The sequence below is a fragment of the Spermophilus citellus genome, assembly GCF_964194105.1.
Source record: "Spermophilus citellus genome assembly, chromosome: 3".
NCBI lineage: Eukaryota > Metazoa > Chordata > Mammalia > Rodentia > Sciuridae > Spermophilus > Spermophilus citellus.
In genome coordinates this window covers 3,628,887-3,651,922 of record NC_138184.1, presented here as the reverse complement: position 1 = coordinate 3,651,922, position 23,036 = coordinate 3,628,887, and the positions used below count along the sequence as shown (strand labels likewise).

The following is a 23,036-nucleotide window of genomic DNA, read 5'->3' as shown; positions in this document are numbered from 1 at the left end:
CCCAGCACGGGATGCTGCCCTGGCCTTACGGAACTGGAGGCCTGTGCCCACAGCTGTAAGAAGGGGACAAGTCTGCTGTCCAGATTAGACAACTGTGGCACCAGCACCCTGCACTAGAACTCCTGTCTCCAAAGCTCGCAGGACCACGCACAACATGCAGGACCAGCTCTCCTGCCCACGCCAGGGAGAGGATGAAGGGCCCAGCAGAGAAAGCAGACGGTTTATGCTTGAGCGCAGACAGGCCCCAGCCTGCCTTCCCTTTGTGCAAACAGCAGCTCCCTTGTTCATCCAGAGGGGAAAATGGGGCCATTGTCACTGCACTGAGAGTCACTGTTGGATGCAGGCAGGAAGGCGGCACCATCCCAGGGCTGTGAATGACCACCCGTTGAAACAGTCCCTGTTCTTCGGCACTTGCTGGCATGACAATTCCCTGAGTGTGGAGCCGGGAAGGCGGCCCGCCAGGCAGGGAGCGGGAGGTACAGGGCCTGAGTCCCCTCCTTGGTTTGATAAAGAGCAAAGTTCCCTGAATGCCTTGGGCGGCAAGGACAGCTAGAAACAAGGAGTTAAAAAACAGTGTCTCTGCACGCTGCCACACAAGCTTGGCTGGCCCTGGGGAGGGGCTCCCTCAGGGCTCACAGGACCATCCCTGTCCCTGAGGGGGGCTCTGAGAAATGTCAGGCACTGGTGACAAACAGAACAAGAGACAAAAACCCTGCTGTCAAGGAGTTGATGCTGCTGGTGAGATAGTGTGACACTCAAAGGGAATGGCATGGAATGATGGTGGGCAGGGTAAAGGAGGGACTACTACAAGTAAGATAGTCACAGAAGGCCTCTTGGAGGTAATATCTGAGCAAAGACCTGAGTGACAAGGAGCCAATCATGTGGCAATCTGGGGGGAAAAGTTATAGGAAGAGAGAAGAGCCCGCGTGCAGGTGCCAGGCAGTGCACCCTGAGGAAAGCGTCTCGGCTGTCACCCCTGCCAGCTCATCCTTTGGGAGTAAATGTGGAGGAAAGGTCAGAGTTAGGGGACAGAGATCTAGGATAGAAATGTGTCATCACACAGTCAATGCAGATTGGCATGAGGCTTCCAGCCCCTAGCTGTGGTCCAAGATCAAAAGCTAAGAAACACTTTAGGGTGTGTCAGGAGGAACAGTATCAAGGCAAAGGACAACAAATCTTGTGGAACTTGAGGCCTTCTGTCTCCACCAGACAGAGGTCTCAAATTCAGATGCTTCCAGAGCCAGGTCAACAGCCTCAGAGGTGAGGGCACCAATAGAACTCACCCTGGATAAAAGGGTACCCTGGACTCAGAGCCAGACGAGACCAGCCAGGTTTGAAGCCAGATATCCAGCTTCTCTGGAAGCATCACCAGTTGTTCAACAAGAGACTGGATTCAAAGTTGTGTCGTTTAACTTGTCAGATTAAACATGTGTATTTGGCCTGTGGGCCCAATTGGAAACTTGGCCTTTTTAGATTGCTCTGATGTTTGGAAAGGGTCATGGCTCTGCCCCTAGACACAGGTGGAAATCCCCAAAGGAGCCTTCTGCTTTCATTCTGGAATCTGCTCTGAGGCTCACACTGTGGTCCCAAACATCATAGGCTGGGGGTGGTCCTGGTCCGCCTTCTCACCAGTGCTGTTGGCAAGGGGTGGGCCAGGCCCACTGGGGAGCAGATGTCCTGGGTCACTGGCTGGCAAGGGCCCCAGACGCTCGGCCTCAGCCAGGTCAGCCAGCAGTGCGACCAGGGGTGGCCGCCGGCGACAAATGTCCTGTAGCAGCTTGGCCCGGGGCTGCAACTGCTGGATGAGTTCATCCCTCTGGCGCACAGCAGCCTGTAGGCTGTGGATAGCGGCCTCGGAGGTCAGCAGCTGCTCCTGGAGAGTGGCAATCTCACTGCAGGAAGGCAAAGCGGGGCAGTTAGGATGGTGGGAGAGCAGAGAGGCAGCTCCCCATGGCTGTCCCCACCGCTGCCTCCAGGCCCCTCTCTGTTACTGACTCTGTGTCTCCACCCAGTTCATGTGATCGAGCCCTATATCCCCACCCACAAGATGGAGGCTTTGGGAGGTAATTAGGGTTGAATGAAGTCTGAGGTTGTGATCCCATGACAGAATTAGTGTCCTTATAAGAAGAGGCACCAGAGAGCTTGCTCAGTCTCTCTGCCACCAAGAACAAGCAACAGGTGGAAGTCTGCAAGCCAGGGTACTTTCACCAGAACCGAACCAACTGGCACCCTGACTGCATACTTCCAGCTTCCAGAACTGTGAGAAATGAACCTTGTTTTCTGAGATGCTAGCCATACTGCTTTGTTAAGGTAGCCCAAGCCACAACAGCTCACCACTCCCCATCTTTCTGCAGTTCCTGATCCTCAACATCTTTTCCCATTTCTAATGCTTTGATGGCTCCTCCAGGAAGCCTCCCTTTGGGTCCCTGAGATTGTGTGATCTGCCCCCTCCCATCACAAACCTTGATCATCCCATGATATAACCACCCAGTGATATGTCTGTCTCTTACCAATGTGCTCCAGACCCAGCCCAGCACCTGGCACATATCAGGTGCTCAGTAAAGACAAATGGATGAATCCAATGAGCTCTGAATTCCTTGTTTCCGCATCTGGACCCCAGGTCCTCCCTCCTCCCTGGGTACTTGTCTCATCTCTTTCAATCTTCAGCTGCCAAAAGGAACTCTTCAAAAATGCTGATATGATCATATCTTCCCCTGCTCAAGAAACTGCCATGGCTCCCAGTGCCGACAGCAGGGAGTAGGTGCTCCCTGTGCCAGTCAGTACCCGCTGATCTTGCCTTGTGGAAAAATAGGCTATTTGAAGTTACAAATTCACACGTGTATCTTCATTTACATCCTGAGGACTAATCCGAGTTTTGCTTTGTGTTTTTCTTTTTTTTTTTCCTTTTCTTCCTCCAATCCCATCAGCAGTCCAGCCCCCACGTGAATTCACAGGGTTCCTACTCTTCTTCCCCGTCCAATCTCATCTCTGCCTCCGCCCACCTCCTCTGGGAAGTCACCTGGCCGGATCCCAGTCTCACCGGTCTTTGGCGTGGCCCAGCTCGTCCAGGGCGGCGCGCAACTGCTGATCTTGGAGGGTCAGGCGCTCTGCTTGGGCGCTCACCGTGCGCTCCGCGGCCTCTAGCCGCGCCTCCAGCTCCGCCGCGCGCCGATGAACCGCAGCCAGGTGTGCGTTCGCCTCGCGAATCTGCAACGCGGGCGGCGCGGACATGGCCCCTGCCGCGGTCCAGGCCGGACACGCCTCCGGGCGGCCCGGAACAAGCAGCCACGCCCCAAAGTGGGCCACACCCCCTCAGGGCCTTAGCACGATTGGCAGGAGCCCTTCGCTAGGCCCCGCCTCCGGAGCTGGGCTGGGCTTCTCCCGAACCCCGAACGCCCTCACTGATTCCAGCATCTTGAAAGTCCGCCCTTGAGCCTAGCCTAAGATTGGTCAAGATCTTGACAGAACACGCCCCGGTGTAGGCCTGGTCCAGGGGCAATTCGTTCAGCTTACAGGATTGGTCGAATTTTCCAGACAAGCCCCGCCCTACTTAGAAACTGACACCAGGAATGGTCCGGACTCTTGGCCGCGGCAGGCACGAGCACGCCCACCGGAACAGGCTGCCTTCCTCGGGGGCCCACACCATGGGCCACGTCCTCGTCAGGGGCAGTCCAAGTCCAGTTAGCGCTTTAGGCTAACGTAAGCTGCTCTTTTCTTTTCTTTCTTCTTTTTTAACTTTATGTCAACTGTATTTTAATCTTTTTCCTTTTCTTGAAGTTTATTTGTGCTAATCAGTTATACATGACAGTAGAGTGCATTCTGACCCATCACACATAAATGAAGTGTGACTTCTCTTCCTACGTGATGGAGAGTCTCGGCCCCGTAATCATCTACGCACATAGGGTGATAATGTCCGCTTCTTTCTACTATCCCCCTACCCCAAACCCCTTCCCCTCCTTCACGCCCCTCCGTCTAACCCAAGGACCTCTACCTTCCGAGCGCCACCCCCGCTCCCTTCCTGGGAATTAGCAGCCGCAGATCAGAAACAACCGCGCTCGGTTGGTCAAATCCCTCGAGTTATTCCTTGGTTTGGGGCCACGCCCTCAAACCGAGACATCCTTCTTCCTACACGGTTCGGGCACAGAACGCTTCCCACTAAGATCCCAGAATGGGTCACGTTTCTATTAAACTTCGCCTCTATCCTGGCCACATCCCAAAGTTTAGCGGCACCGGTTCAGACTCCTGTTTGGATATTGGTCACAGGGCATGACAACGTCCCATACAGATTCGGGCGCTAAGAGGGGCCACACACCTAGTCCGTACGTGGCGGTAGACCTAGCTCCCGTCAGTCTGCCCTGTAGAATAGACCCCACCTTCAGTCGTAAACCATCCCTCACCTAGGACTCCCTGAGCCGGGACTAGCTCCCCCTCTGTCAATCGACCCTGCGTACTCGTGCTTCCTTAGGCCAGGCCCGCCCCCTACGCATGCGCGCAACCCGTGTGCAGGTCCGCGGAGCTCAATAAAGTTGCGCGCTTGTTGCCGGCCCCTCGGTCAGGGAGGTGGCGCGCACTTCCCCAGGAAGTCTCGCGAGAGTCGGCAGCGGCTGCCCTTGGGAGCGCGGAGCCCGCGGGGTCGGCGGTGTGGGCTCGGGGCTGCGCGGCCATGGCGCCGAGTCTTCTTCGACAGTTCTTGGACATCCCCGACGGCACCGAGTGCCACCGCAAAGCCTACGCCAGCACCGGTATCGGCGGCGCAGTGGGTGAGCGCCGGCCGGCCCCGGCAGCGGAGCGCGAGGGCGCAGGAGGTCACGGGGCCGCGGCGCCGCCCGAGGGTCCTGCGCGCCGGGCTCCCGCGGCCGCGCGGCTGGGGGACCTGGCGGGGTCGGAGGGCCCCGGGAGGTCGTGGCTCAGGTGACAAGCCGGGCACGGGGACCGCGGGCCAGGCGGGAGGGGTTGGTGGAGCCTTCTCCAGGCTCCGGGAGGCTGCGCAGTGAGACCGGGAGGGCTTCGAGGTCCCCTGTGAGACTCCATCGCGGGGCAGCCTTGAAGGGACTCGAGGAGGTCGTCACTGCGGTGTCGGGAGCGGTCCCAGAAGCCTGAGGACGCTCCGGGGTGCGATGAGGTCTTTGGACGGTCAGATGTGCCCGGGGCTTCTGATGGGGCCACCAGTGGGGTCCTAGGTGAGGTGGGCCGACGCACCCGCAGCCCGGTCGTCCCAGGGCCCGCCCCTTCCCCTGAGGGTTTCCCGGGCACCTTCTCCTTTCATTCTCTGCCCCGCTGGGAAGTAAATGATTTGGGCCACCACCATCTCTCGGGCCAGGCAGGGACTGAGACCCTCCTGGTCGCAGTTGGATTAGGGTGGCCCTAGGGAGCGCTTCCGAACTGAAAGAGGCGCATTAACCACCCCTGAGCGTTTGGGAGCCCGGCTGCAAGGCCGGGTCTGCGGGTCCCCCTTGGAGGGATGGGGGTCCAGGAGGGGAAGTCATTCTGGCACATTCTTAAGGGGAGACATGACATTAGGAAATGTCTGGAAGGACTTTGGGGGGGGAGTGGTCATGTTTGAAGGGATGTGAAAGCAGGAGGGAGTCGCTTGAGAGGCATTCTGGGCCTCTTCTTCCATCCCCGCCTCCTTGAGTAGATTCTGAGGGCAGTGGGCCTGGGGCTGTGGCTCAGTGGCAGAGCATGAGGCACCAGCTTCGATCCTCAGCATCACATAAAATAAATGAATGGAATGGGGGGCTGTGTCCATCTAAAACTAAAATATTTTTTTTTAAAAAGTGGAGGGCCATGAAGAAGTGCGCATGCTCATACGCAGGAGTCCCTGAGCCTGATGTGGTGGGCATGGCTAGTGAGGGGACTCACTGGAGGGCACTTGGAGCAGCGAGAGAGAAACCTTGTCCGACATGCGGCGTGGGGGGTCACTAGCTCTATGGGCACTACTCCCCTTCCGGTCCCACCCCCTTCATCTCCTGCCACCCTCATCCAAGGGCGGCCACTTGCTTCATGTGTGGCTTTCCTGGATGGGAGTCCCTGGATGTCACCTGTGGGCACAGCAGTCTGGGAGGGAAGGAGGTCTATAGTAATGTGATGAGTGGGTGACCCAGTGGTGCATGTGGGAGGAGCAGCTCTAGGTGGGCACCTGTGGCATGCAGCAACCGCTTGTGCCTGACTGGAGGCACCATGTGCGAGTATCTGGAGGTCAAGAGGCCGGCAGCAGGCTGCAGGGGGGGTTTTGAAAGGAGGTTGAGGGCAGTGGAGAGATCTGGTCAGTAGAGATCCTCTTGTGCTTATAGGGGCTCCAGGAAGAGGGGTGGCAGGTCACCACAATGGGTGAATGAAGGGGACAGGGTGATGGAGCAGTCTTGACCTCTAAAGGGTAAGCAGGGAGTCCTAGGTCACCTGCTACCTGGTAAGGGGCTTTGGAGGGGACCTAGGACGGTGGGCACTTGCTGTTTTCTCAGACATGGACCATGGGCTAAAAGGTCCCTTGGCCAAGATCCATGCATGGGGTAGGGACAGTAAGGTTCCCCAGGGGTCACTTTGTGAGTGGGTTCTGGTTTTGTTGGGTTTTTTGTTTGGGGGTTTTTTTGGTACTGGCAATTGAACCCAGGGGCACTTAACCACTGAGCCGCATCCCTAGCCCTTTTTTATATTTTATTTAGAGACAGGGTCTCGCTGTGTTGCTTAGGGCCTTGCTAAGTTGCTGAGGCTGGCTTTGAATTCAAATTCCTCCTGCTTCAGCCTCCCAAGCTGCTGGGATTAAAGGCATGTGCCCACAAGTGCCACGCACCAGGCTTGTGAGTGGGTTTGGGAGCATCATTGAAACAGTGTTCCTTCTGCTGGGAGGGGTGAGAGGGTTATAAGACCCTGTGGCCAGCACAGACCAGATCAGGAAGGTCTGGGAGTCTTTACGAATGGGGTGCACATAAGCCTTGGTGTGGGGGAGGGTGGGGCTTGCTGGGCCAGGGGAGCAGGCCCTTGGCTCCATCATGTTCTGCAGCGCAGCAGGGACCCAGGTGTTGGTCCTCACTGGGAGGAGAAGGTCCTCAAGGCACTCTAGGTTCGTTCGGCTTTTTTCCCAGCATCCCTGGGCGTCAGGTCCCCCTTCATGCAGTGGAGAGCATCTTGGCCCTCCTCAGGCCCCTCTGAAGATGAGCTCACTGCGGGACATAGAAAGGGCCCCTGGAGGCTCCTGTGCGGCAGACTCGGGCAAACTGAAATAGAGGCACAGCTGGGCAGCAGGGCGTCGCCCGTCCTGGAGGGGCGTGTAGGTCCTAAAAGCTGGAGGTTGGGCACAAGGACAGCTGTCAGGGACACTCTTTGGGTCATACCCACCTGGCTTCCCAGCTGGCTGCTCCAGTAAGCTGCTCTGCTCTCTGAGGCCGCCTCATCTCCATGAAGCAGCAGATAACAGGACATCAGGTCCTGGAGAGGGTGAGGGGCGGTGACTGCCCTTGTGGCCTGTCCAGGGCAGTCCATTTTGTTGGGATATTCAGGCCCCAGGAGATCCCTGTGGCGCCTGGGCCGTGTCAGGAGGGCCACAGGGAGAGGAAGGAGGGATCTGCACCGAGCAGCTCCTGCCAGCAGATGGGGAACCCGTGCTGGGCTGCTGGGTGGTCAGGAGCCAGCGACAGTCTGCCCACCCACCACAGAGAGAGGCCCAGGGCAGTGGGCAAAGCTGCCCATGCCTGCAAGGCTCTGATGGGCAGCTGGGCCAGCCAGAAAGGGCTCTCCTTCCTCTTCACCGCCTGGCCCCCACCTGGCCCCTTGAGCATAGGAGTCAGTATCAGGGGCAGGAGGCTGGGGAGACAGTGAAGATGGAAAAGCTGACCTGAGTGGTGGGGCCAAGTGGGCATGAGTGGCAGCCACGCCAGCTAGGTGCCAAGGACACACCTAGGCCCAAACCTCCAGTGGGGGGGGGGGGTCCCAGGAGTGGCAGGAGGGGGGCTTTAGCAGCCTCAGAGCTGAGCCACTGCCTGGGAGGCTTAGGTGGAGGCCCAGGGCCCACAGGAGAGTGGAGCTTTGATGGGAGCTAGAGCTGGACCCAGGCGCCAAGACCTGCAGGGGGCGCTGCTGTGGCATCTCAACTGGTGGCATGAAGCCCTGAAGCAGCCCGGCAACTCTGAGGCCCCTGGTCCCACTCTTGTGTTCGCCTCATGGATGGTCCCGTATCTGCTGGCCAGTGCCCCACTGAGGGCCAGTATGGGTGGCAGGGACCCCACAGCTGAGCCAGCACTGGTCAGGCTTTGAGAAAGGAGAGGCCTAGGGGCCAGGAGCGGGTGAGGATCCTCCAGCTCAGCCCTGGCACTGAGGGGTGGCCCCAGAGAGAGAGTGCCCAGCAGGCCACCTGAACCCTGGAGCCTAAGGTTGGTCAGGGGCTGCTTCTCATCAGTGAGGAGACCAAGATCGACTGGCCTCCTTCCCTTTGTCCCACAGGCCTGATTTGGTCAGCCTACAGTGTCACACATCGTCCCCCGGACTCCGTCCTCGAAGGAGTGGCTCGGGCTGGACGATATACATTCACCGCAGGTGAGCAGGGGGTTCTCCTGGCTGCCCCAGTGCCCAGCTCTTGCCCTCGGTCGGGAGCATCTTCTACAACCGCCACTTCTCCCTGGTTCCCAACCCGGTCCACAGTCCGAACCGTGGGGGGCACAGGGTGCTCCTCCGTCGGGGACATGGGCTGTGGTGGGGTCCCAGGGGCCAGCTGCAGTGCCGGGGCGGGAAGCTCCTGTGGGAAGCCCCCAGCTGGCAGGGAGCTTCCAGGAGCCTCTCGCCACGCCCCCTCTGGGCCTCGGACTGAGCACCTGCCCTCTGTGCGTCCCCGGCAGCCGCCATCGGGGCCGTGTTCGGCATCACCTCCTGCTTCAGCGCCCAGGTCCGCGGGAAGCCGGATGACCCCCTGAACTACTTCCTAGGCGGCTGTGCCGGAGGCCTGACCCTGGGAGCTCGAAGTGAGTACCCCACCCGCCCTGCGCCCCGGCACAGGACCCCTGCCCCAGCTGACCCTATTCTCTCTTCTGACCTGGACAAGAGCCCGGGGAGCCGGGTGTGCAGAACACTGCCTGGGCACAGGGAGGTCACCACAGAGACCCCTCTGGTCTTGGGCCAGCCAGCAGTGATAGATGCTGCTGCACAAGCCCCCCCTGGCCTCACATGGAGTCCACAGCACAAGGCGCAGCCCACAGGGCCTCACGCCACCTGCCCCAACCCCTGCCTCCCTCCACCCTCTGCTCCAGCCACACAGTCTCCTCACTGTGCCCCCAACACACAAGGTTCAGTCCTGCCCCAGGGCCTTTGCACAGCTGCACTCTGCCTGGAATGTCATCCCCCCCAGATGTTAGTGTCGGTCCCCAATCACCATCCCAACGATCCTCTGTACAGTCCACCCCTGCTATTCCCACTCCACGTCCCGTCTGTCATGTCTTGTTAGCGGACACAGGTCACTAATTATCTCCACCATTGACCCGTGAGCTGCTTAGAGGAGATGGCCCTGCACTGCCCCCATGCCCCCCACAGCACCCAGGAACATGCAGGCCCAGGGTCCACAGGGAGCTGCTCTCAGCCCACCGCACAGATACAGAAACTAGAGTCGGGGGCCTTCCTGCAGCCAGAGAGGCGGTGGCCCTGGGGGAGGCAGGCCAGGCCCCAGAGCAGCCCCGCGCAGCAGAGCCAGCTGGCATAGGTCCAGTGCTGTTTCCTGCCCGTCCCCACCGCCCCAGCCCTGTGTGCCCCTGCCTCGGGGTCACAGGAGGGGGAAATGAGGCCACCATGCTTGGCACCCGTTCTTGCCTGGCGTGTGGCAAGGGCTCTGGTGGTCGCCACATTTGTGTCAACACCATGGGGAGGACACTGGGAATGATGGCCACACCTACAACCCCAGCGACTTGGCAGGCTGAGGCAGGAGGGTGCCAAGTTCTAGGCCAGCCTCAGCAACTTAGCAAGACCCTGTCTCAAAGAAAAAAATTGAAAGGGCTGGGGCGTGCTCAGTGGTTAAAGTGCCCCAGGTTCCATGTCCCAACAGAGCCCAGCCCTGCCCCGGGCCAGCCTCCCTGAGTCCCAGTGGGTTTTGGTTGGCAGGACATGACCCCTCCTCGGCCAGCTCCTGTGGCTTTGGGGTAAGCAGGGCACTTCCTGTTCAGCCACACACCTGTGATCCGAGACACCCCACAGTGTCACTGCTGCCTAGTGTTTCCCAAGCCCAGAGCCTGGGTGGCACTGTGTCCCTGGAGCCATTGGTGTGGAGCTCAGTGAGGACCCAGCCTGGACCTGCCCCTGCTGGGGGTTGGGCTGCTGCCCCAGAGCCGCCCAGCTCTGGCTGGGCCCCCTGAAGCTCAAGTCCAGCCTCCAGGCAGGTGGGGCCAAGGCGTCCTGGGCACAGTGTGCCTGATGTCATCTCTTCCTTGCAGCTCACAACTATGGGATTGCTGCTGCCGGATGCGTGTACATGGGCACGGCAGCCGCCCTGTTCAAGATGGGCCAGCTGGAGGGGTGGGAGCTGTTTGCAAAACCCAAGGTGTGAGCCCTGCTGCTCCCCAGATGCCAGGCAGGGCCAGATGTGCCCAGAAATAAATTCCATGTATGTGTGTGTACAAGTGTCCTGGGGGCTGAGCGGCGTCTCGCATCCAGCAAGGGGGCTGGGCGGGTCCCCAGGCAGGAGGAAGGGAGATAAGGCTGGGCACAGGCCTCGGCCTGCGACCTGGCTCTGGGCTTGGGAGGGAGTGGGGAGGGGAGCCCCCACATGGTCCACCTACTGTCCTGGCTGTAGTGTGTCCCTCCCAGGCCAAGGGCACCAGTCTGGCCTTGCAGAACTGGGGGGTGGGGGCATCACACTAGGGCCACCAGGAGGCTTGGCAGGGACGCACCTGTTGCCAGGCCGCAGCCCGTCCCCAGGGTAGAGCAGGAGCCTCCCAGGACCCCAGGGAGTGGAAACCAGACCCGGCCGCCCACAGCCCTTCCTCAGCTCTGGCCACCACCCTGCAGGCCATGGGCCATCTCTCCAGGACACTCCCCAAAGTCAGCAGCATGTGGAAAACATGCTCGGGCCCTACACGCAGCCCTCTCCAAACTCCTGGGCATCGGAGCGGAGAACCCTGGACGGCCCTGCCCAGGACCCAGTGGCCTGGCCAGGTGAGGGGCTGGTGGCAGTGACACGGAAAGCACCCACATCTTTGCCAGCCCTGCTCACCCGCTGTCAGCCGAGTGATTTAGGTGGCCCTGGAATGCTGGCGACGCCCGGCCCTGGCCCGCGGCTCCTTCCCCAGAACTGGTGTGGAGCTTCCTGGCAGGGAGGAGGCGCAGGCTCCAGCACGCCGGGAATCTCGGCTCCGGCCCCATCCAGGGGAGCGGGCCCTGCGCCTGGTGGCCAGGGACAGCAGGAATGGGCAGGGGGCCACAGCCCTCATCCGCTCCTGCGGGCCAGAGCTCTCCATCCACGTGGGGGGGGGGGGAGCCATGGGGGGCTGTCCCCCTTGCCATGGCCACACCTGTCCAGCGACTCCAGGTGCCCTCCTCAGCCCCTGCCCTGCTGGCCTCCCCACTGCCTCTTGCCCTCCCTGGACTTGTGTCCAGATGTCCAGTGCTGGCTCCCAGGGGACCAGACGCCAGCTTGGCTTGTGTCCAGGACTGGGTGCCTGAACCTGGGCTTGGGGCTCCCTGGGAAAGGATGGAGACACCCGGTGGGCAGAGAGGGACCAGGAGCCTGTTCAGAAAGGGCTGGGTTCGAATCCCACCCTCAACTCCTGCTCCACCCTGGACCGGGCCTCGGCCATGGCCGGCACTCAGCCGCCTCCTTGGAGCCACAGCTCCCCTGCAGACCCATCCACCCCCCTCGGCCGTGCTCTGGCCTGGACTGTCCCCACCACAGCCAGCAGGGGGCAGAGCTCGCCTCCCCTTGGCCGGAGGGGCAGCAAGGTCCCCTTAGCTCCACGATGGACAGTGAGCTTGTGTCCACCCTGCTTGGCACCCACAGGGACAGGCTCCCTTCTAGCGAGCTCTGCCCAGGCCTCACCCACCTGCAGGCCCCTCCGCAGCCATCGTCTCAGGACCTGTCACAGGCGCCAGCCCAGACGCAGGGCGGGGGGTGGGGGACTTCCAAGGGGGAGCCCCGTCCCCCCTCCCAGCCTCAGGTGCCCCACTGTTTGGAGAGTGGTGGCCAGACCTGGGCTCTGCTCGCCGCCCACCCAGCCCTTTCTGGGCTGGCCGCCAGTTCCAGAGCGTGTCTGCCAGGCCCCCCAGAAGGGGGCAGGAGGGGGAGGTTGCTCATGGGGCTCCAGGGAACCCCAAAACCGAGGCCCCCTGGCCCATAAACATTTACAGGACTGTGAGGGGCTGACGTCATCCGTGCCCCCCACACAGGCCTCACAGGGAGGCCCTGTCTGCACACCCCGCTCCCCACTTCCTGCAGAAGCCCCCCGTTTGGGGCAGCAGGGAGCCCTCCAGAGACTGCTCCGATCTGGACATAGCCCCTGGCTCCAGGTCACCAGGAGGGGGACAGGCTGAGCAGCGGCCTCCCTGGGAGGCAAGGAGGGCTTCCTGGAAGGGGAGGGCATGAAAGGGAGACCCAAGGTGTGCCCAAGGGCAAGGGTCTCCGCGACAGGCGGAGCCAGTGAGCAGCTAGGGGCTTCTGGGCCAAGGACAGGTATTTGGGGCCCGTGGGGTAAAGCACACACTCCCCAGGACCCCATCCTGGGGACAGGTCCCCCACAGGGACGGGTGTGAGAGAATGTTGGCCCAGTCCCCCCAGATGCCACCAGGGCCTCTGAGCTCTTAGGAACAAAGATGGGAGCAGACAAGTGGGGAGGGGCGCTGCAGGACCTGCACCCACAGGTGGGCGCTGCGGAGAGGAGCCCAGGCCAGGGAGGAGGTGCCCCCCGCCTACTGCTTGACCGCCTTTAGTTGTGGCTGGAAACTTGATGGTTGTCTTTGAAAGACTTCCAAGGGGCCGAGCCATCGCAAGCAAGATGGCCTCCACAGATGCCTTGGGAAGTTCCCGGAATCTAGGTGCAGTGGCGGGCATATGCCTGGCGTCCCAGTGGCTCAGGAGGCTGAGGCAGGAGGATGGCAAGCTCAACGCCAGCCTCAGCAACTTACTGAGACCCTGTCTCAAAATCTAAAATAAAAAGGGCTGGTGGTGGCAGTGGGAGCAGCCCGGGTTCAAGCCCAGTCCTGGGAAGCGGTTCTGTTGACGCGGCCCAAGGGTCAGGGGCCAGAGGCTGACGAGAAGGCCTCCGAGGGCTGCTGACCTCCACTCCAAGAGCCCTGCCTTCAGAGTCTGCCAGATGTGCCCCTTGCCAGCCCCCCCATTCCACACTGGGAGCAGCAAAGCCCCCTGTTCTAGGGATCCCACCTCCACCCACATGTCCTGCCCTCAGCAGCCAAAGGGCCCTGGGAGCACCCGAGTCTGGTCCCTCCTGTGCCACAGCCCTTCACGCTTTCCCTAGGGTAAAAGCCCCGGCCTCCCCGCGCTCCACAAGGCCCTGCCCTCTGTCCCTGTGTAGCCAGCTCCGTCACTGTAACAAACACCTGAGGCCATCCACCTAGGGTTTGCTTAGTCCCAGACGCCCCTGGGCCTGGGCTGGGGGCAAACTGATGGGGGGGGCGGGTTAGAGCTGAGTGCCTGCCTCAGGCAGAGAGAAAAGGCAAGGTCCCACACTCCCCTCTGAGGACACACCCCCAGTGACCTAGGGACCTCCCACTAGGCTTCCCGTCCAAAAGGTCCACACCACCTCCCAGTAGCCCCACGCTCCTCACTGCTCCTCCTCCTGGGCTCCATCCTGCCCCAGGGCCTTTGCACAGATGGGTTCCCCAAAGGTCCCTACAGCTTCTCCCTCCTTACTTCCTTCAGTTCTCAGCTGAAACGTCACCTCTTCCCACCTGGTCAGCTACACTCCATGCCCCTTCACCTTCTCACGCTACCCATGGCCCTTCACAGCTTCTGAATCTCTGTGGGCCAGTGTCTCCCTGAGGGCCAGGCTGGGCACACCCCCCAGCAGGGCTCAGAAATAGGTGTGGCCTGAATGAATGAGTCACCAGGTGAGCAAAGGACAGGAGATTGACCTGGGGCCTGCAGCCTGCCTGCATCCCGCTTCCCGTGGGGTGTGGACTGTGCTGGGCAGGAGGGAAGCCGTCCACACTGGGTCTCAGGATCAGGACCTCCGTGACAGTCTTCCTGAGCAGCTGCCTGTGCCAGGCCTGGTCCCTGCTGGGGCCACGGAGCAGTGAGGGCTCCGCCCTTTCCTGAGCTCCAGGCCAGGACTGGGGCCAGGAGTAACAGCAAGAAGAAGGATTCGGCAGGCCAGCCTCGCCCCTGGGGACCGGGGACCCAGGGGCGCAAGAGGGGGCGGGGGTGACTGCTCCGGGAGGCTGGTGGGGCGCTGGAGTGCCCAAGTCAGCGGCAGCCACTGGCTGGCCACCTTCCCGGAGAAGCACTTCCCTTGCCCTGGCAGCACTGGCCCCTGGCACCCCAGAAGGTGCTCAGCAGGGGCTCCCCAAGTGCCCGGCAGAGCAGGGGTGCACTGGAAGTAGAGGGGGCCGAGGGAGGGTAGGAGAGGGGCCGGGTGCCTCCGCCTGCTCGGCAGACCCGTCCCAGCGCCCAGAGCCAACCTAGTCATGGCTTTCAGGGACTGGGAGTGAGGGACCAGGATTTGCTGTCCCCTTGTCCCGCCTGGCTGGACATGGAGGCTGGAAACCTGGCATCTCCCACTCGGTTCCCTGGTCACAGGCTAGGTTGGGGGGCCCTGCCCACACTAGGGACACCCCCAGAGAGCCACTTCGCCTTGGGACACCTCCAGTCACCACCTCCGCTCCGTGGTCCCCCTTGGGGTGGGCCGCCAGCCCGGCCAGTGGTGTGCAAGGGTCCTTTGTTGGGGCCAGTCAAGTTCGAGGCTGGGTGGTCTCAGCTGGAGCCTCCAGGGCTCAGCCAGGCCCCTCCCGCCCAGTCCCCATCCAGCCCAGGAGCCCCCTGGGCTCTGAACAGAGGCTGGACCGGAGAGGGAGGGGGTGGGTCAGGTGGGGGCAGGCCCTGGGGGCCGCGTGCAGCCCAGGCAGGGGCTGCGCAGGGCTGGCCTGGCCAGGAAGCTTTCGCCCTGCGGTCCCTTACTGTGCCCTTATTTCCACAGCCGTCTTTCTAAAATCTATTGTAGACTTTATTTTTTCAACAGGTAAAACCAATTTGGGCCACAGAATTCAAAGGGTGCCCAAGGGTGTTGGGGTAAATCTCAGCCACCCCACCGCCCACCACCCGCAGAGGCCCCCAGCGGTGTCCAGTTTCTCCTTTCAGGGAGACCAGACCCAAACACGCATGTCTGTTCACTTTCTTTTCCCCACAGAGACTGTATCACACTCGGGGGCCTGAGGTGCTCCCTCTGCCCTCTTAACGGCAGGGCTGGTTCCTTCCTTCTAACCAAGGGCTTCCCACTCTTTTAGTGGCAGCATAATATTCCACCCTGTGGCACACCAGGGCAGAGTGTGTTTCCTTGGTCCAGTCTTCCACTGCCGCCCATCGGGCATGCAAGAAGCCGCCTGGTGAGTGTCGTCGTGCCCCTGGGGGAAGGTGCCATGCCCTCCTGAAGAGCCTTCTTCCTTAGCAGACTTCCCTGTCTCCGAGCAGGTCTGGGTTTGCAGAGAATCCAAGGCACGGAGGGGTGTCCGCAGCCCCCCTCCGGCAGCTCCATATCCTGCCTCAGGGGGGACGTCCACCACAGCGGAGGAGCTAGTGTGACACGTTATCGTTAGCTCAAGTCCCCAGTGTGACCCCAGGGTCCCCTCGGAGGGCTCGCAGAGAGTCTGCTGCCCGAAATCCCCTGGCTGGCCGCGCCGCCCCTTCCGACCGCACCTGCTGCCTCCCCGCCGGGACTCGGGGGCAGCCTCCGCTCTGCGGCCCGCGGGCTCCTTTCTGTGGTGCCAACAGCCCGTGCCATCCACCCAGAAGCGCAGGTGCTGCTTCCATCTGGGCTGCAGGGTTTTGTGTGACATCAATTTTCTGCTCCTGCGGGTGACCTGAGGGCCGAGCTTCCGGGTGGTGGTGGAGAGAGGGTTTGGTTTGGTAACCTGCTGCCAGGCTGCCAGAGTGGCCGCACCTTTGGCATCACCACCAGCAGCGGCCGGAGTTCCTGTGGCTCCACGTCCTCCCCAGACCTGGAGTGGGCACTGTTTTGGATTTGGGCCACTCTAATAGGTGCACAGTGGGATCTTGCTTTAATTTGCCTGATTTTTAAGTAAACCTTTGTTGATCTGCGTCCTGGGTGCCAAGCACAGGTCCAGCGCCTTCTGTACCACGTGACTTCTTTGCCATCTCAGCTCCTTTTGGGCTGGAAGAGGGGCATTAGTACATTTTACAAACGGGGCTGGAGACAAACGGGGCTGAGAGAGGGATATTCACTTATCCAAGGTCACACAGCAGACAGAGGTGGAGCTAGGGCCTCTGGCTGACACTGGAACACTTCTGCCTGCTGTGTGCTGGGCCCTGTGCTGGCCACTAGGACACAGTGACGGCAGAGACAGTCCTGGTCCACTCTCCTGAGGCTCACAGTTCAGTGACCAGGCTGAGCAAGGCTGTGAAGGGGTCCCACAGCAAGAGGGGTCAGCCTGGGTGTCCAGGAGACTTCCTGGAGAACGGGGGATAAAGCCTGAGTGGGAGTTTGCCCGAGGGGAACGCGGTGGCCCAGGGGAGGAAGGGGACGGAGGTGGCTCAGCAGAGAATGGGGAGGCCAGGAGCCTAGCACGGTCACTAGGCCCCTCTCTGGGCTGAGCCCCGTGGCCCCTAGAAGGCTCCCGTGCACCGCGCCTGTCCCACCTGCCACCTGGGGAGCTGGGCACCGTCCTGCCCCTGCCGGGACGGGGCAGCCAGGAGGGCTGAGCAGCCCCCTGCATCTGAGGTCATCGGCTCAGGACAACCCTGTCCCCGTGGGCATGGGTCAGGTAAGGCCTCCAGAGGTGCTGTCCCCGATTGTCACTTCCAGGAGAAAGGAAATGGCAGGCTGGGGAGGGGAGGTCGGCTCTGCGCTCCTGCCCCAGATTGGACACTTCCTGCCCCAGGCCTGCTCCTCCTGCCGGCCCCTCCCGCCTCGCCACTCTCCGCCCCTACTCGCGAGGCCACCCTGCAGGGCCCCAGGTGCACAGCCCACTCTGTCCAGTGACCGCATGAACAATGAAGAGCGAGCCAGGACAGGGGACCCGAAGTAGCTGCAGACCTGGCAGGGTGGGGGGAGGCCCGAGCCCCGCGGCCCCTCCTGGCTGGTCCCCCCACAGTCACCCGGGGCCCATGTTCCTCCTCCACGCCCGTTTCAGCACCTGCCCTCGCGGGGACCGTCCCCACAGCCAAGGGATCTGACTTAGCAAACAGTAAGGGGCCAGCTCAGCTGGACTGGAAATAAGGCTCAGTCTGTCCGCCGTGCTGGCAGATGCTGGTTACCACTGACCCCTCAGAGGGCTCCGGGCCCCGGGGAGCGGGGACCTGGCTGACGTGTGCCCATGGGGGACCTTGGGGCTCCTGGGGGAGGGCACCCAGGTGTGCGGGGGCTGAGGCCACATCCCTGCCGCTGGATCACATGTCTTCATGCTTGGCCACCTGTGCGCCTGGGCAGCTCCTTGACCTTCCTGGGCCCAGGCCAGGGTCTTTTGGGTCCCTGGCAGGTCGCGGGGCCAACAGGCGTTTCTTGGGAAGTTGGTCAGAAAAACCAGTCGCTGACATGCTGAGGGGAGGGCGAGAGGGTCCCCTGCCCGCTCACCACGCGCCCGTCACCTCCCTGCGGGAGCCTGGAGGGCAGTGTGCGGGGTGGCCGTCCCAGCTCTGCCCCCTGAGCCGTGACTCGGCCAGTGGCTTTCTCCGAGCCTCGGCTCCGTCACCTGTGAAATGGGGGTGAGGGCACGGCCACAAGAGTGCGGCCCCAGGTCACTGGGCCTGTCGCCTGCCGCATCCCGAGCGCCCACGGACCAGGGCGCCCAGCCTCCCTCCTGGCCGGGGAGGGGCTGAGCGGGAACGGAGGCTAATTTTAGCCCTGATGACACCCCTGGCCGCCTGCCTTGTCCAAACACCCCAGCCAAGCGGAGGTTCAGAGCGGCCCCCTCCCGCCGCCTGACTTCCAAGGGGCCTCCTTGGCCAGAGCATTCCTTGCCTGCCCGCGCCTGCCGCAGGCCTCTGTCCAGGGCCCGCGGACGCCTCCCCGTGTCGCCCTGGGTGAGGACACCTCACCTGGAGGTGCCTGTGAGGCAGGCCGTGACCTGGCACGGGGTCCACAGCGCCCCCCGGGCCTTCCTGCCGCCCAGCCCGCATCCCCTCGGCCCGCACTGCCCTTTATGTGGCACCCACTGGGTGCCGGGACCCCTGGAGCCCAGGCCTGCGCCCCCTGAGCCTGACCCGGGCAGGCAGCGCGCAGGCGGATCGGGTCGGGGCTCCTCCCTTCCTCCCTTCCTCGGCTGCTGGCTCCTCCTCACTGAGTGTGGACCCCGGGTCGTCGGCCTGCACTGCAGGGAACAGAGCCATCCGGTGGACATCCTGGTGGGGGAGACAGGCCGGGGACGATAGGCCGATACGCCTGGTTTATGAGTTGGGCAAATAATTCCAGGTGCCGTCTGTCCCTTTGTTCGTTTGTTTGTTTTGTTTGCACAGTTGGGGATGGAGCCCAGGCCTTCACACATGCCGCTGAGCCGCACCCGGCCCATGTGGTGCTAGGCAGTACTGACTGCTGGGAGCCAGCTAAAGCCAGGGTGGGCAGAGGCATGCTGGGGGGGACGCCCTCTGAATTAAAATGATGCCAGAGGGGGACATTTGAGGGAGCCATCTGGGCAGTGGGGGCACAAGGGCTCTAGGGAGTACATGCAAAGGTCCTGGGGCATGAACCATAAGGGGCACAGGCAGAGAGGCCTCGGGATCCATGACTGTGCAGCTGAGGTCACTGGAGGCTTGGGAGGAACTGGAGCTGAGGATGGGCAATTTGCGCCCTGAAATTTCCACATCTGGCTCCAAGATCAAGTCCCAGCACTCTCACCCTGCAGAACAGGGCTGCAGCTGCCTGGGAGCTGAGTGGTTGCAGGTGGGTTTCAACTGTAAATGAGGGCTTCCGGAACATTCTGAGAGCCTGGGTAGGGGAAATTGCCACTCTCCAGAGAACTATAATGGGACAGAGCTGGCGGGGGCACATTCAGGACGCCCTCTGCACATGGCATCTCCAGATGCTCCCCGAGGGGCCAAGCCTGGAGACCTCGTCACCAACATTCCTGGCTCTATTTTTTTTCTTTTTCTTTTTTCTGCTGGTGGAGTGACAGGTGTCTCAGAAGACTTGAAAACATCCCCCCAAAACACACGGAGAAAAAAATCCTCTTTAACCTCTTCTTCCCTACAGCTATTTTCTTTCTCACAGAATCCCTTCCAGGGTTTTTCTGATCCTCCCGTCACATGCTCCCCAAAACCTTTCCAGAAAGAGAGAAAGGCCCTTTGTCCTGCGGCTCCCTGGAATCCTCTCCGGCACCTACACGCTATTGTTTTTTCTCACACCGTTTTGCAATGGGCTTTTTTTCCAGTGACAAAAGGTGGCCCCACAGCTTTTACTTACAGAAATTGGAGAATGAAGCGTGTCCAGCCCCCGCCTCTTCACCCACCCGCTGAAATTCAAGCCTCATGAACCCAGGGGGCCAGGGTGAGGAAAGGCCGGGGGCGGGTGGCAGGGGATGCCAGGTTTCTGTCATCTTGGGCGTCCCTGCTCCCCTCCGCTCAGCAGTCCCCAGCACCACTTGAAGAGCTGGGGAGGCCAGAGAGAGCCAGGGACTCAGACCTGTGGCTCCTGGCCCCTGCCCACCATCCGCCCTGCAGAGAGGGTAGGCAAAGACCCTCACGAAGCCGGTGTTGGTTCCATCTTGCTTGCAAGAAGCCCGGAGAAGTGCAGGCACTCGGGGAGGTCACACAGCTGCTGGAGATCAAAGTCTGTTCCAAAGCTCTTAGGGTCCAGGCTCTGGGGTCAGACAGGCCCTGGCTCCAGCCCACCTCCACCTCCACTCCACCCCTCCACCCAGGGCTGCAGGTGAATCAGGACTGTAAAGGAGGACTTCCGGAACATTCTGGAACATTCTGGCCTGGGGAATTGCCGAGGGAGACAGGGCTGGGGGTGGGTGGCAGAGTTCCAGGTGCTCTCTGAGCCTCTTCTCCCATCTTCCCGATGAGTCCTCAAGGAGGACCACAAAGCCTTCAGTGGGCTGGGCGGGAGGGCGGGCGGAGCTCTGGGCGGGTGAGGGCCCGGGGCTGCAGGGCCTCAGCCCACAGCTGGTGACCCCGTAAGCCAGCCTCACCAGCTGTGGCTCCCGCTACCCCACCACCCACACCACACACCTGGGGCCCCTCTCCCCTCCACCTGGCTGCGAGGGTGGGGAGGTGCCTGGAGGCCAGGCCTGGGCTTCCTCCCAGGCTGGGCAGGGCTGCACCCAGGTTGGCAGTGCATGGAGCAGGGCACGGATTCTGCCCCCCAAAGCCCCGGGGGCTCTGTGGTCACTGCCTCCACCTGGACCGGTGTCTGAGGACGGAGCATCTCCCTCTTACCCAACTTCTCTTTAACTCCCTCCATCTGGAATTTTCTGAAGCGTGGAAGACCTTGGCCACCCGCTGTGGGTCCCACAAAGGCAGGCTCCCTGCCCTGCCACCAGGGCATCCCCAGTGTGCCCCCCAGGCCTAAGCATCGTCCCCAAGCCCCACTGCCCTGCCCCCTGCCCCAGGTGCACAGGTGGAATCTGGGGTCCCCTCCCCTCCTCCTGAGCCGCCAGTCCCCCTGGGCTGGTAGCCCAAGGCCCAGGGGATGGACGTTCCAGCAGGCTGGGACTCCACTGCCCACCTCCCCAGGCCAAAGGAGGCACTGGGGGTCTAAGGAGGGCAGAGACCCCAGAAAGGGGGTGCATTTGGACTCGCCTCATCCTGAAAGCCAGTCCTCGCTCGTCCTGAGTCTGAGATGTCCTGGTCCCTCTGTCTGGAACCTTGCCCAGAAAGGCCCAGGACACCTCTCCCGACACACAGCACGTTCAGGGGGAGCTCCGGTTCCCCGGGCTTGGGTGGGGACTCCTCAGACCCCAAAGGCTGGGTGGGACCCAGGAGGCAGCCGCATTCCAAGGCCAGGCAGCCTGATGGAATGCCACCTGCACCCACCCTGCTTCCCAGCTAGTGACCAGGGCTCAGGAGAGGCAATGGCACAGGAAGTCCCCCAGAATTGGCCCAGGACACAAGCCAGAGAAGAAAGCACGCAAGGCAGGGGCCACAGGCTGCGGGTCTGGGAGGCCTCGCGTCAGGCTGGCTGTGGGGCTGGGGTTGGCTCCGGCAAGTCGGTCCCCACCATGGAGGCTGTTGGTGGTTTGGGTGGGAGGACCTGAGACCCCGGCTGTTTCCAGCCCTGTCCAAGGAGCGTGTGTTGTCTCAGTTGTCACCGTGGAGTGACGGGATGGCTGAGAGGGCAATGTGGGCAGAATCAGAGACCCCAATGCTCCCCGAACCCAGTGACCAGCGACCCAAATCTCTGCAATTGGGGCTCTGCTGGGTGTGGAGCCCAGCCTGGTTGGGGCCTCAGACTGGTGCTGAGCTGGGGCTCAGGGCTCCGCCCAGGATCAAGGCAGGGCTGGCTGTGGCAGCCGACTTGGGAGACCATCCCTGTGCAGCAGTCCTCAGCCTGCGGGCCCGCGGGAGGCTGGGTAGGGTTAGGGGCTGGAACACGGAAAATCGCTGTCAGACCCCAGGCCTGGCTGCTCCTGCCCCAGCCCACGCCTACCCGGGGCCTGGCGACGGATGGATGGATGTTGCTCCGGGGGACTCCAGGGACTCGGGGTCCTGAGCGCAGGTGTGAGGACCCCCCAAGACAGCACCATCTGGCCGCAGGACAGAAAGCGGATCTGAACCGGATCTGAACCGCAGCGCAGGAGGCAGGCACCGGGGAGGCGGGCCCTCGGCTCCAGTCCGGGCCTGTCCCGGGCTCCCAGGCAGAGACCTCCCGGCACCCTCCTGGCCTGGCCCCGTGGCGCCTCGGGGGTGTCTGGAGGTGGCGCTGAGCACCGGGGAGGGCCACGCTGCCCGGACCCCGCTCGGTGGGGAGCTCATTCCTGCGGACAGCCGCCGTGGAGCCCGCAGGAGCCCCGCCACGCTCAGAGTGGGGAGTGGGGGTTCCGCACGAGCAGACCCTCGCCCCGCGTTCAGGTGCCAAAGGCAGCGCCTTGGCTGTGAGAAACGCGGAGGCCGCAGACTCCCAACCCGCGCTGGGCAGCGGGTGGGCAGCCGTCCACTCCCCAGGGCAGGCAGCGAACCTGCGGCCACAGTGCGCCTGCTCGGAGCCCAGCCCGGCGCCGCCCCTTCCCTGATTGGAGGAGCTCGGGCCACCGCCTATGCGATTGGCTAATCTTAAGATTGGGGCGGGGCGGGGCCTGTAGCTCAAGGGCAGACACGTGCCTAGCGGAGCAGCGGAGCAGCGAGCAGTGCGAGGCGCTGGCTGGGTCCTTCCCATCACAGAAATCATCATCATCATCATCATCATCCAAAGTTAAAGAAATAAAATAAAGGCACGCTGTCCTTCTGCAACTACAAAAAACATTTTAAAGTGGGCGGGCAAAGGGAAGGGCTACGGCTAAAACGGCTAAAACGGCTGGGATGGGATCCAATCCAGGCTGGACGCTGGATTCGGAAGCCGGACACGGATCTTCTGTTTCTTCAAACCCTCCCTTCTTCCTCTTAGGCTGTAGTTCCATTTTTTCGTGCCCTTTGGGGTTGCCATCCTTCCTGGATATCCGAACTTTCTGGGGTGGAAATCGCCCGTGGTAATGGGTTCTTCCTTTAGCCCTCGGATGGCACCGGGGCAGGTCCTTTCCCCTCAGTGCAGCTGCCTCCTCTCCAGGACTTGGTGAAAACCGCGTGCCGGGCTGGGAGTGGAGAAGGGCAGAGTGCAGAGGAGGAGTCGAGCTCACAGGAATCACAGGGGTGGGGTGGGGGCGCAGGGGGTCTGTTCCCTCGGAACAGACCTGTGACTGACGGCTCTGGGCGAGGCTTATCGGGAACCCCTGTGAAACCCCTTGCGACCGCC

The 23,036-nt window shown here is 62.0% G+C and overlaps 2 protein-coding genes across 2 annotated transcripts; one reads left to right on the top strand and one right to left on the bottom strand.

Annotated features, from left to right (window-relative positions):
- Positions 1 to 1,407: 1,407 nt before the first annotated feature.
- On the bottom strand, positions 1,408 to 3,927 carry VMAC (vimentin type intermediate filament associated coiled-coil protein). The gene is made up of 2 exons (XM_081285599.1): positions 3,041 to 3,927; positions 1,408 to 1,892 (listed from the first exon to the last, which is right to left on the bottom strand). The coding sequence occupies exons 1-2, from the start codon at positions 3,229 to 3,231 to the stop codon at positions 1,574 to 1,576; spliced, it is 510 nt and encodes a 169-aa protein (XP_081141725.1). The 5' UTR covers positions 3,232 to 3,927; the 3' UTR covers positions 1,408 to 1,573.
- Positions 3,928 to 4,567: 640 nt separating this feature from the next.
- NDUFA11 (NADH:ubiquinone oxidoreductase subunit A11) lies at positions 4,568 to 10,592 on the top strand. The gene is made up of 4 exons (XM_081285600.1): positions 4,568 to 4,760; positions 8,437 to 8,529; positions 8,829 to 8,951; positions 10,407 to 10,592. Exons 1-4 carry the CDS (start codon positions 4,664 to 4,666, stop codon positions 10,517 to 10,519), a joined length of 426 nt encoding a protein of 141 aa, XP_081141726.1. The 5' UTR covers positions 4,568 to 4,663; the 3' UTR covers positions 10,520 to 10,592.
- Positions 10,593 to 23,036: the final 12,444 nt, after the last annotated feature.